This window comes from Mus caroli, chromosome 2, assembly GCF_900094665.2.
Source record: "Mus caroli chromosome 2, CAROLI_EIJ_v1.1, whole genome shotgun sequence".
NCBI classification, from domain to species: Eukaryota; Metazoa; Chordata; class Mammalia; order Rodentia; family Muridae; genus Mus; species Mus caroli.
The window spans coordinates 104,871,207-104,884,138 of NC_034571.1; the positions used below are offsets into that span (position 1 = coordinate 104,871,207).

Here is a 12,932-nt window from a genome sequence, read left to right on the forward strand (position 1 = left end):
AGGGAGGGAGGGAGGGAGGGAGGGAGGGAGGGAGGCAGGGAGAACATCCAACAAAAGTAGATGGCAAGAAATAATCAAACTCAGGGCAGAAATCAATAAAATAGAAATAACAACAAAATTACAAAGACTCAATGAATTGATAAGTTGGTTCAAGAAAATCAATGATATTGATAAATGTTTATCTAAATTTAGCAAAAGACAAATAAATAATAAAATTAGAGATAATAGACATGGCACAGCAAGAGACACAGAAAATCTAAAGAATCATGAGAACACTTTTTTTCTCTTTTTGATACTGAAAATAGATTCTTTTCATATACAATATATCCTGATCAAAGATTCTCCCTTCTTCCACTCTTCCAAGTTCCTTCCCAACCCTTCCCCTTGGAAATGAATGGTTTTAATATGCATGTAAACAGTGAATTCATCTGGCTGTTGTATCTCTTTACCCTAGCGAATTCCCAAGAATGACACTGAGAAACCAAAATTTATTTTAAAGCTTCACTGTAATATCTGGGCAGTATTGGTCTATTAGTCCTCTAAGCTAATCTGGCTACCTCCTAGTCAAATTCCTAGGATACCTGCATTTTAATATTGGTCTGACTCTTTGGGCTTCAGTTATGTTTCTATGGACTCTTTCCAAATCCATTCATTGTGGCTCAAATTGAAATTGCTCCTCCTTTCTCTCGACTACTAGAAGACCTGCCCTATTCTCTCTTCTGCCCAACCATTAGGTGATCAGCATTTATTGACAAAGGAAAGAATAAATGGTAAGAATTGTTTACACAAACTCAAAGAAGTTTTTTATGGTTTTTATTAGATATTTTCTTAATTTACATTTCAAACATTATCCCCTTTCCTGGTTTCCCCTCTGAAAACCCCCTATGCCTTCCCCCCTCTCCCTGCTCATCAACCCACCCACTCATGCTTTTTGGCCCTGCCATTCCCCTACACTGGAGCATAGAGCCTTCAAGGACCAAAGGTCTCTCCTCCCATTGATAACTGACTAGGCAATCCTCTGCTGCATATGCAGCTGGAGTCATTAGTCCCACCATGTGTGCTCTTTGGTTGGTGGTTTAGTCCTTGGGAGCTTTGGGGGTACTGATTAGTTTGTATTGTTGGTCATCCTATGGGGCCTTTCTCTAGCTCCTTCATTGGGAACCATGTGTTCAACCCAATGGTAGGCTGCAAGCATCCACTTCTGTATTTGAGAGGCACTGGTTGGAGCCTCTCAGGAGACAGCTATCACAGGCTTCTGTCAGCAAGCACTTGTTGGCATCCACTATAGGGTAGTGTCTGGGTTTGGTAAAGTCTCTGCTCTACACTTCTCACAGATTCTTGACATAAGCATTGCAATACTTGTGCTGTATGGTTAAAACAAAATATGAGGGCAGAGGAACCAGCATTTGAATAACATAAAGATTACCTTTACATAATGCACAAAGACATTATTCCTACACTGTCCCCTGGATACATTACTTTTCCATCTCTCATTAGTAGGGAACAGACTTCTAATAAATAATAACCAATATGACAAAATAAAAAATAACGTAAGTAAAACCTTTCTTATCAAAGAGAGACATGGCAGCCTAACAGGAGGAAAAGAGTCCCAAGAGCAGCCATAAGAGTCAGAGACCCACTCATTCTTATAGTCAAGAGTCCCATGAAAATGCTAGGTTAATAGCTATAACACATGTGCAGAGGACCTGGTATAGACCCACATAGACCCGTGCTTGCTATTTCAGTCCCAGTGATCCCATATCCACCTTGCTTAGTTGATTCAGAGTTGCTTTCCTGGTGTCCTCCATCTGCTCTGCCTCTTACAGTCTCTCTTCCCCCTCTTCCAAGAGATTCTCTGAGCTCTAAGGGAATAGGTTTGATGGAAGCCTCTAATTTACACTCTTTCTTTGCATAATATCTGCCTGTAGGTCACTGTATCTGTTTCCCTGTGCTGCCAAAGGAAGCCTCTTGATGATGACTAGATACAGCCCTGATCTATGAGTATAACAGCATATCATAGGGATCATTTTATTGATTCTCTTAGATTTGTAGTATTTGGTCTTACCCTGTATCTCTTGTCTATCAAGCCTATGATTCTTGGTTGCCCAAGCAGTATTGGGCATGGGTTCTTTCTCATTGAGTGTTCCTTAGGTCAAATCATACATTGGTTAGCTACTCTCACAAGTTCTGTGCCACCATTACCCTATCATATTTGCAGGCATGGCAGATTGTATATTTGTAACTCGGTTGGGGATAAGGACATCTGTACTCTACTAAATTGTAAAACTTAAAAGAAATGAATAAATTTATTTATATATACAATGTAATGAAGATAAATCAAGATCAGATAAGCAATTTAAACAGAAGTGTAACACAGTGAAATAGAAACAATAATTTAAAATCTCCCAACCAAAATAAGCCCAGGGCCAGGTGGATTTAGCACATAATTCTTCCAGACTTTCAAGAAGAGTTAATGCCGATATTCTTCAAATTACTCCACAAAACAAAATGATAAGGAACATTTCCAAATTGTTTTATGAGGCTAGAATTACTCCTCATACCTAAACCATATGAAGAATCAAACAGAGATTGCAAACCAATCTCACTTATAAACATGGGGGCAAAAATACTCACATGGTATGTACTAACTTAAAAGTGAACATTTGATTTTTTTTATTAGAAAGCTAGAACTACACACTAGAAACAAAAACACAACAACAACAACAAAGACAGTATATTCAAGAAACAGTGCTGGTCAAACTGGATAGGATTATTTCCAAGAATGCAAATAGATCCATAGTTATCACCCACCCTGTATGAAACTCAACTCCAAATGGAGACACTTTTTAAATATATATACATATATGAAAAAAACTTAATGGATTTATCAAATAATGAGGGGGGCAATCCCCTAACATTATATCTACCTACACAAAGTAAAATATCCAGTGTCAAGAATGGGTTATGTCTAGTTGAGTCATTAGCTAACGGAATAACATGGAAACACCTGAATATCTCAGACTATTACTCAAAGATATGGGCACAGGGGGGAAATTCATGAACAGAACAGCAATAGCTTATGCTGTAAGATCGAGAATTGACAAATGGGACCTCATAAAATTGCAAAACATCTGTAAGGCAGAAGACACTGTCAATAAGACAAAAAGGCCACCAACAGATTGGGAAAGGATCTTTACCTATCCCAAATCGGATAGGGGACTAATATCCAATATATATAAAGAACTCAAGAAGTTGGACTCCAGAAAATCAAATAACCCTATTAAAAATGGGGTACAGAGCTAAACAAAGACTTCTCAACTGAGGACACAAGCTCCACTATGTTCATAGAAGCCTTATTTATAATAGCCAGAGGCTGGAAAGAACACAGATGTCCCTCAACAGAGGAATGGATACAGAAAATGTGGTACATTTACACAATGGAGTACTACGCAATGACTAAAAACAATGGATTTATGAAATTCTTAGGCAAATGGATGGCTCTAAAGGATATCATCCTGAGTGAAGTAACCCAATCCCAAAGAACACACATGATATGCATTCACTTATAAGTGGATATTAGCCCAGAAACTCAGAATATCTAAGATACAATTTGCAAAACACATAAAACTCAAGAATAAAAAAACCAAAATGTGGATACTTCAATCAGTCTTAGAAGAGGGAACAATATATTCATGGAAGGAGTTACAGAGACAAAGTGTGAAGCAGAGACTGAAGGAATGACCATCCATAGACTGCCACACCTGGGGATCCATCCCATGAAATGCCACCAATCCCAGACACTATTGCATATGCCAACAAGATTTTGCTGACAGGAGCCTGATATAGCTGTCTCCTGAGAGGCTCTGCCAGTTTCTGGCAAATATAGAAGTGGATGCTCATAGCCATCTATTGGACTGAGCCCAGGGTTCCCAATGTAGGAACTAGAGAAAGTACCAAAGGAGCTGAAGGGGTTTGCAGCCCTATAGGATGACCAACGATATGAACTAATGAGTACCCCCAGAGATCCCTGGGACTAAACCACCAGTCAAAGAAAACACATGATGGGACTCATGAGGGGAAATTAATGTGGGATTCAAGAAGTAATAAATAAAGCATTGTGTATGACAACAAGAAAGGGTAATAGCAGGATAACAGTATTCTTTAACTGGAGATGGCAGAAGGAAAAGAAATAAGTAACACTAACGGTGTTTGTAAAAACTAGAATCACTGTGTTTTCTAAAATTACCGTGTGTGTGTGTGTGTGTGTGTGTGTGTGTGTGTGTGCCAGGAGGTGCTATGAAGGCTGCCAAAGGGAAAAGTAACAAATAGTTCTATCTATGCTGTGACACCTATCATTCACATAAAAACCAGCACAGCAAGGCATCCTCATAGGTGTAACAGTGCTACTTAAATCTCAATGGAAACCAACAGCTAACTAATTGAAGTTAAGTCCCACTCAATAGGTGGGAACACATGACTGCTACTGTAAACCTAGCCAACTACCCATCACTAATTAGCTCATGGACCATCTAGGCCGACCTACTACTCCCCCTTTCCAAACCAGAATAATTGTAGTTGCATTCTTAAATGTATCCTTACAGCCACAGGCAAATGTACTCTTACCCCTCATGGAAAACAAAAAACAAAACAAAAAAACAAACAAACAAACAAACAAAAACCTTCTTTGGGCAGCAGATGGAACACATCTTTGAAAGCCACAACTTGCCAAAACGCAGAAAACAAAACAAACAAAAGAACAAAAAAACATGGGGTGCCCATTCTTAGTTGAGATATCTACAACACAACTCCTACCCCTAAGACTGAGGAACATCAAAAAACCGGTGTCAGAATGATTGCTAGAAAGAAGGGAGCAGGGAGTCTATTGCTATATGTTTCCTGTGTTTGGCAGAGAAACTGAATTCATAAACTCCACCCACCATATGATTGCCTAAACAAGACCTAAAGAATGACAATGCCCACATGAGTGAAGAGATCTCACAAGACTTCATCCCTAAGTACAGAGTACACAATTGTTGATTGCTGAGGAAGGATCAGTCTTCCAGATGTGGATGTACACAGCCAAACATCCGACTGAGGATGGGGACCCCAATGGAGAAGTTAGTGTAATGACTGAAGGAGCTGAAGGGGTTTGCAACCCCATAGGAAGAACAACAATATCAACCAATCAGACTCTCCAAACCTCCCATGGACTAAATGACCAACCAAAGAATACACTTGGGGGGACCCATAACTCCAGCTGGATATGTAGCATAAGACTGCCTTATAGGGTATCACTGGGAGGGAAGCCCCTTGGTCCTGTGGAGAATCAATGACCCAGGAAGGAGAATGCTAGGGCACTGAGGCATGAGTGGATGGGCAGGTGGGAGAGCATCCTCATAGAGGAAGTGGGAGGGGGGAGGTAGGAGGTATGTGGAGGGGAATAACATTTGAAAGGTAAATAAATAAAATAACCAATAAAAAATTTTTAAAAAAGAATGAGGACCAAACTGGTTATCAACAGCAAGTGGTCACCCTAAAAATCACATACAAATGAGAAATACTACACAGACTCGGGAGATTATAACTACATATTTATTTATTTATTTATTTATTTATGTAAGTTTAGCAACAATATAGAAAAAAGAGCATAAATTTAAGAGAGAGGGTGGACATGTGAACGGTTGGGTTATTCATTTAAAAATACATTTTAAAATAAATAATTAATATATGAATAGTTTTAGTTTTTTCAGCAGTTTATCTTTACTGCCAAATTGTCTACCTGTCCTATTTTTAAAATTAATAAATATCTTTACATTAAAGGATCATACTGATAGCAGAACAGCTTGAAACTGGTACAGTTATTGTTAGAACCAAAAGTATCTTTGTTATAAACACATGTAAAAGTAATTATTGGCACAGTTATTTAAGGATTAAAAGGTTAATAAAATATTTTATTCCTATTTGTTATATAGAAATACCTTCTTTTCCTTTGTAGAAACATTACTCACTATTTCATAGAAACAAAATAGACTCACCTAATAGGAGGTGATTGCCTGAATGTGCTCAAAGGGTCTCTAACACAAAATCTTTTAAGGGGGTTGGCTGTTATGAACTTCGAGTACTCACTTGTGAATGTTATATCTCAACCAAGCCATCTACATTGATTTTCTAAAAGCCAGGCGTTGACAAAACACTTTCTTGATGGCTATCTTCATATCTCTGTTCCTCAGTGTATAGATAATTGGATTTAGAAAGGGAGTCAAAACTGCATCAAATATAGCTAGAAATTTATCTACATGTGTTGAAGGAGCAGGGCACACATAGAAAAAAATCAATGGGCCAAAAAACAAAACTACAACTGTAATATGAGCCAACAGAGTAGAAAGAGCCTTGGATGAACATCCTGAGGACTGCTTCTGGACAGTGGTAAGAAGAAAGACATAGGAGATGATGAGTAAAAAGAACGCAATCAAGGAAATGAACCCACTATTGGCAGTAATCATGAGCTCCAGTTTATAAGTATCTGTGCATGCAAGCTTGACAAGTCGTGGTATGTCACAATAAAAGCTGTCTAGTATGTTAGGGCCACAGAATGGCAAGTTTATAACAAAAGCTAATTGGGTTGATGAATGGATGAGACCAATGATCCAAGCAGCAACTAATATTAGCAGGCACATCCGTGGGCTCATGATGGTCAGATAGCGTAACGGTTTGCATATGGCCACATACCTGTCAAAGGCCATGGCTATGAGCAGTACCATCTCAGTGCCTCCAACAGCATGACTAAAAAAGATCTGACAGATACAGCCTCCAAAGGAGATGACTTTCTGCTTTCTGAAAAGATCACAAATCATTTTGGGTGCTGCAATGGAACAAAATATAAGATCAATAACAGAGAGATTGGCCAGTAGAAAGTACATGGGTGAATGCAAGTAGGGGTCAGAGGTGACTGTAACAACTATGATGAAGTTTCCTGTCAAACTGGATACATAGAACAAACAAGTAAAGAAAAAAATAAAAACCTGGATCTCCCAGGAATTTGAGAGCCCCAACAGCACGAATTCAGTCACTGCAGAATGGTTTGCTCTGATCATTGGCCCAAATCAGAGGTTGACTTTAATGTTACCTAAATGGAAAAATGAGAATATTCACGTTAATAGTGTATTCGTACTCACTGTGAAAAGGTAAATTAACTGTAGAAGGCAAACATTATCATTACCTGAGCATTTTACAAAATGTGAATGGTATTCTGTTGGCCACAAATGTTTTTGTTACAAATGACAAAGCATTGCTGGAAATAAAGAGTTGCTGCAGATCTCTAACACAAGCAACTGTAAGACGTCCAGTCGACCGGCATACATGTCACACCTGATCAAACACAAAAGCAGGAGCACTTGATGTTGTGCTGAGTTAGTGTGTTTGATGTGAACCCCCTCCCACTAAAGTCAGAACCACAGGTCTCATCTACCACATGCACAGGCTAGACAATGGCTACTGCACAGAAGATGCTCTGATTTTGTTGCTCCAGCAAGGAATCATCATTCTCTGTATCGTAATTTCAAAGGTCTCGTTCTTTCTTTTATATTCAAATCAAATAGCACTTCACCTGTCACATCTTCCTCATGATCACCCATACAGTTTGTATCTGGTACACTTTGCTAACTGTGATGGTTGATTTAAAAAGAAAGATTTTTTTAGTTGATTACTGATTTAGTTGAAAGAGTTCATATCTATGAATTCATTTCATTCATTGTGTACAAAGAAATATACTTATATGCTGGTAAGTAGAGACAAAAGCAAAATGTATTTTTAAAGTATTTAATCTCCTAGATTTATATTTTCATAGATATAAATATACAATTAAAAGTAGACACTTAAAAGACCAGATTTCAAATGCTGGTTTTACTCTGTAGGAAACTTAAGCAAGGGGCAATGGGGGCAGTATTAGGAATGTGATTCTAAAATGGGACTCATGAGATAGTTCTTGCTCATCATTCAAATGAAAAGGAACATGCGAAAATGAATGAATGTTAAAAAAAAAATCACTAAGATATTTCAGGAGATATTTGATGGAGATACAACAGTAAGTGCAAGAACGCTAAGGTATGAACCTATTTGCAATTTCCAAAGAACCATAAGGAGGTTAAAAAAAAGAGTAAATGAGCAGGAAATGCGGATCGTGTAGATGAGATCTAAGAGGCAACAGGATCAAAGATCTTTGAAGCTCTTTTAGGCCATTATGAAGGCCCTCTATCAGAATACTATAAAGTCCCAAGGCTAAACAGAACCACACAGGCTTTTCTATAACAAAGGACAAAATTGTCAACTAAAAAAAAAAAATCCAAACTATAAAACAAAAGCAAAATAACAGAAAAATAAGGTTGTCTTTTAAAGCATAAAAACTCTCATGTCAAACAACGTTTCTATGCATCCAAAACAATATAGTCATGGCTCCAAGGTTTCAGAAAGCAAAAAATAAAAATATCTTTTGTGGGTATGTATAAATTCTCTTTTCTGGGTACTTTCTGGAAAAAGTAGTAAGTGTTTGGGCAACAGAAATTTTCATGTTAGGAAACAATATGGGGCTTAAGATAGCCATAATTATGAAGATAAAGATGGGTACACAATGACCAAGAAAGAATTAAAGAACTTTCCCACCCACCTTCCCACCCCCTACCCCCTCCCACCCTCCCACCCACCCTCACCCCTCACCCTCCCCTACCCCACCAAATGGTGTTTACAATTGACACAGCTAATCTAAAAAGCAAGGAAATGAGGCAAAGAACTGACCAAAAGACATTAAGATGCACAGGACTTGTGTCTTCTGAATCTTAAAGACAAGAGTTGGCACCTGGAAGACTCAGTGATCGCAGAACCTCTTTTGTTCCTCAAAACTTGGGCTTAATTCTAAATGAACATTTGAATTATTTTTGTCCTCAAGGACATCTGTTGACTATAATCTTGCCTTCTTTTCTTTATTTTCTTACTTAAAGGCCATAAAATTAGAAACCTCCTCTCTTTAACGTTTCATTTCTAAAACTCATTCTACAATGTAAATTTACATGAACTTTGTCACCTAAAACTAATCCTTACCCATTTGAAGTTCAGAGTTAAAGAAAATAGTTATTGGTTGTTTCTATTATAAAATTTGAGAAATCAAATTTCTGGTCCTGTGCACACCAAGAAAATACTTAACTGTTATAAAACTATGTAAGAATGTAATATTAATCTTTTAAGACCATCCATGTGCCCCATCATTTCAATAATGCATATTTCTCTGCTCCAAAATGAAATTTTCAGGTCAAATGTTTACCCTGTGTACATGTCTATTTTTCCACCAATAAAAAAATTCACAAGTCAGAAATTCTGCTACTCAGTTCTGTGCCATTTTTCCTTCATCTTTAGGTTATCTGTATCAAGAGTTAAGCATTCCAGTTGTTACTCATTCATTCACATTTTTCATAATGTCAATCCCTATGCACTGAGATTCTGGTTTGGTTTTTCCCTGGATAATATTTAAATGTATTTTATGTGTGATAACACAAATTAAGAAAGAAACAGAAAACAACTGAAAACTCAATTAACATAATTCATAGAAAATTCTTGATTTTTCACCATAATATTTTAGCCATTTTTATATGTGTGTAAATTATAGGGTTCTGAAATTAAACATACAGGAAATGTTTTATTATATCACTTTCTTACAGTTATTCTATCTCTATTTTTCTGTCTATCATTTGGGTTTTATTTCCCAAAAAAAGGCCACATGGAACTATAATATATTAATTATTTCTAGGTAATTTGTCTGGGAGCATAGAAACAAATCAAAACAAGTATTCCTGATTTCCAACTTCCATAGGTTATATAGCTACTTTGATTCTCAAATTAGTTAATGGCAAACCCTTAAGCTTCAAAAATCCTCATCTATGCTTAAGACCAAATTTTCCTTAAACTAAAGGTACAGGTTTTCAAAACAAAACAAAACAAACAAACAAAAAAAACAAAAACAAAAAACAAAAAACAAACAAACAAAAAAACACAAGGTATAAGTCAATGTCTGCTGTCTCTGCTTTTCTCCACAATTTACGTGTTATTTTCTTCTGGTTGTCATCTGTTCCATCTTCTATTCATTATAATCTAACTAATGTGTTTTTAAAAAATAACTTTATATCTACAGATGAGATTCTGCCACTAGGCTGCCTTTCTAGAATTGAATTGAGAGAGTTCTACAGTTTGTTCTTTTGTCATGTTCCTTCCATCTTTCACATACCTATTTCCAAAAGGCAGCATCCTCCAGTCAGAGAATTCCCCAATAACTGAGTTTTGGCCTACATAACTGCTATTATAGAAAAAGCTGATCAAATAAAAGAGGACATTAATTAGTGTGGCGATTAATGACCAGGTGCTGCTAGAAAGCCTAGATTTGCCAATTTTGTTCATATGACCCAGGGAATTACCACTCAAATCGAATTGGTTTGGTGAAAGTAACCAATGAAAATCTCCTAATTAGTCATTGGGGAGGAAGTAAAACTGAAACAGCAAGTTCTTAGACCACCACCATTGATGATAATATCTATAACTTGATCTTGGTCACTGGTGACTTAAAATAAAGCAGAGTATCTGAGGAAACTAAAAATAGTCAAGGTCATGTGAATCTCACTATATAGAACACATAATACAGAACGGTCCAAATTTTTTATTTCTTTTGAACTACAAAAGTAAACTATTCTATAATCTCCAAAATTACACTGGCAGTTACATTATTAATGTCCACTAGATTTAAGTTCTTTGAAAGTAAATACCTGCACGTGGAGCTTACTGACTCATGTTCTTCAAGTCAAATGAAGCCCCACAGCACATATGTGCAACCACAGCATTTTAATATGCTTCAGATAACAGTGTTTCTAAAGGCACAAACAGTATATAGGAGAGAAACAGAGAAGAAAGACCATGTAAGTCTGCTGATGAGGCTCTGGGCAGACTTCCTGGAGGAACCAGCCCTTTAATAAAGACTCATAACTGGGCCAGGGATGAATGAGGATTAATTCTATGAAGAACTAACAGCATACTGATGAACAGAGGATGTTCAACATTGTATGTGTGTGTTACTCTGTGTTTACTTTTTATTATTGCCTTTTTAAACTACTCATGCAAGTATATAGTATATGCTCAGCATATTTACCTCTATACTCCCCACTTTCTTTTACCCTTATTTCTTCCTCTCCCACTATTTCCCTTTGTTCCCCCTAGACAGTTTGGTGTTATAAACACACGCATGATTTTAAGAATCCATGTAAAATCTAGGAACCACAAATGTTAGAAATTGGGTATTTTTTTAATGGATTGATTCACTTAATATGACTATCTCCAGTTATATTCATTTTCCTGCCAATGACATAACTTTATTCCTTTTATATGGCTGAAATTTTTTCATTGTGTACATATATCACCTTTTTCTTATCCATTCCTATCCCGTCCCGCAGGATTCAGTTATCCATGGGTGCAAGGGGGACCGCAAACCTGTAAGAAAATGGGATTGGAAGAGAAAAGAGAAGCGGATGACTAAGTAGATTATACCTATCACGGTCTCCGTCTATTAGGCTGAGACGCCTGGTTTTAAAGCATACATCTAGGGGAATAGGGAGAGGTTGAGAGGGAATTAACAAAGAACAAATAAGTGGGCATCTGCTGACATGAGGGCCAAAGTCAGGCGCTAGGCCGTGGGCACTCTGCATCTTATCTCCGGAACATAGATCCTCCTTAACAGCCTTGAGGTGTCAGGCTGGGCTCAGGCGTACTCATGTCCTTGGAAGTCATGAGATTCAGGAAGAGATAATGAAGAGCAGATTATAATTCAGCTTTTATAGCCTCAGGTGCCAGGAAAGGAACATGGAGGAGGGAGTGAAAACTGGCTCCTAGCAGGCCATTCGGCCTGTCAGGGTGGGAGATTGTGAAGAGCTCGCATTCTCATGGTATGGTGTGTGACACATTCCTCTTTTGTCTGATACCTAGGTTTGTTCTACAACCTAGCTTTTGTGAGCAGTGCTGCAAAAACACTGATATGGAAGTATCTTTGTGATGTGTTATCTCCAAGTCTTCCAGGTGAATACACAAGGGTGGGTCTGTCTGCCTCAGTCTTAAAGTATTTTGTTTTGTTTTTTTCTGGAAAAAAACTTCCATGGGGTCTGGGCTAGTTTATCCCTTCCACCAGCAATACATCAGTGTGTAACTGTACAGGATCAAGAATTAATATTTATTTTCTTTTTTTAATATTTATTAGTTTTTTGAGAATTTTGTAAAGTATATTGTAATTATCCCCTCCCCTGCTACTCCCACATCCACCTCCAACTTCGTACTTAGACAACCTTGTGTACTCTTGTCCTTTTGTAACTTATCTAGCAGAGTTGATGCTGCCCATACAGCTTCATGTGTGACACTGCAGTGTCGTCAAAGTCACACTCTTAAAGAAAACTAAGACAAGTCCCTTCTGGTCCACTCAAGCACCGGGGTGCCTTGCCCACTGAGTCTCCGGACACCCGCGAGGACCCACACAGGATCGCCCACAGGATCCTAAGATCTCTGGTGAGTGGAGCACAGCGTCTGCTCCAATACGAGCCGGGGGGACCAGAGACTGCATTAACTAGGGAAACAGATAACCCAGCCTGATCAGTGGCACAAGTCCCTTCTGGTCCACTCCAGCACCGGGGTTCCTTGCATGCGGAGTTTCCAGACACCCCCAAGGTCCTCACAGGACCCTCCACAGGATCCTAAAACGTCTGGTGAGTGGAACACAACATCTGCCAGGAGGCATGTTCAAACACCAGATATCTAAGCACCTTCCGTGCAAGAAGGAAGCTTACCTGCAGAGAATACTCTGACCACTGAAGCTAAGGTGAGAGCTAGTCTCCCAGGTCTGCAGATAGAGGCTAACA

The 12,932-nt window shown here is 38.1% G+C and overlaps 1 protein-coding gene across 1 annotated transcript; it reads right to left on the reverse strand.

Moving 5' to 3' along the window:
* Nucleotides 1-6,155: 6,155 nt before the first annotated feature.
* On the reverse strand, nucleotides 6,156-7,094 carry LOC110289429 (olfactory receptor 4F15-like). Its single transcript, XM_021155630.1, has one exon. The coding sequence runs from the start codon at nucleotides 7,092-7,094 to the stop codon at nucleotides 6,156-6,158; it is 939 nt and encodes a 312-aa protein (XP_021011289.1).
* Nucleotides 7,095-12,932: the final 5,838 nt, after the last annotated feature.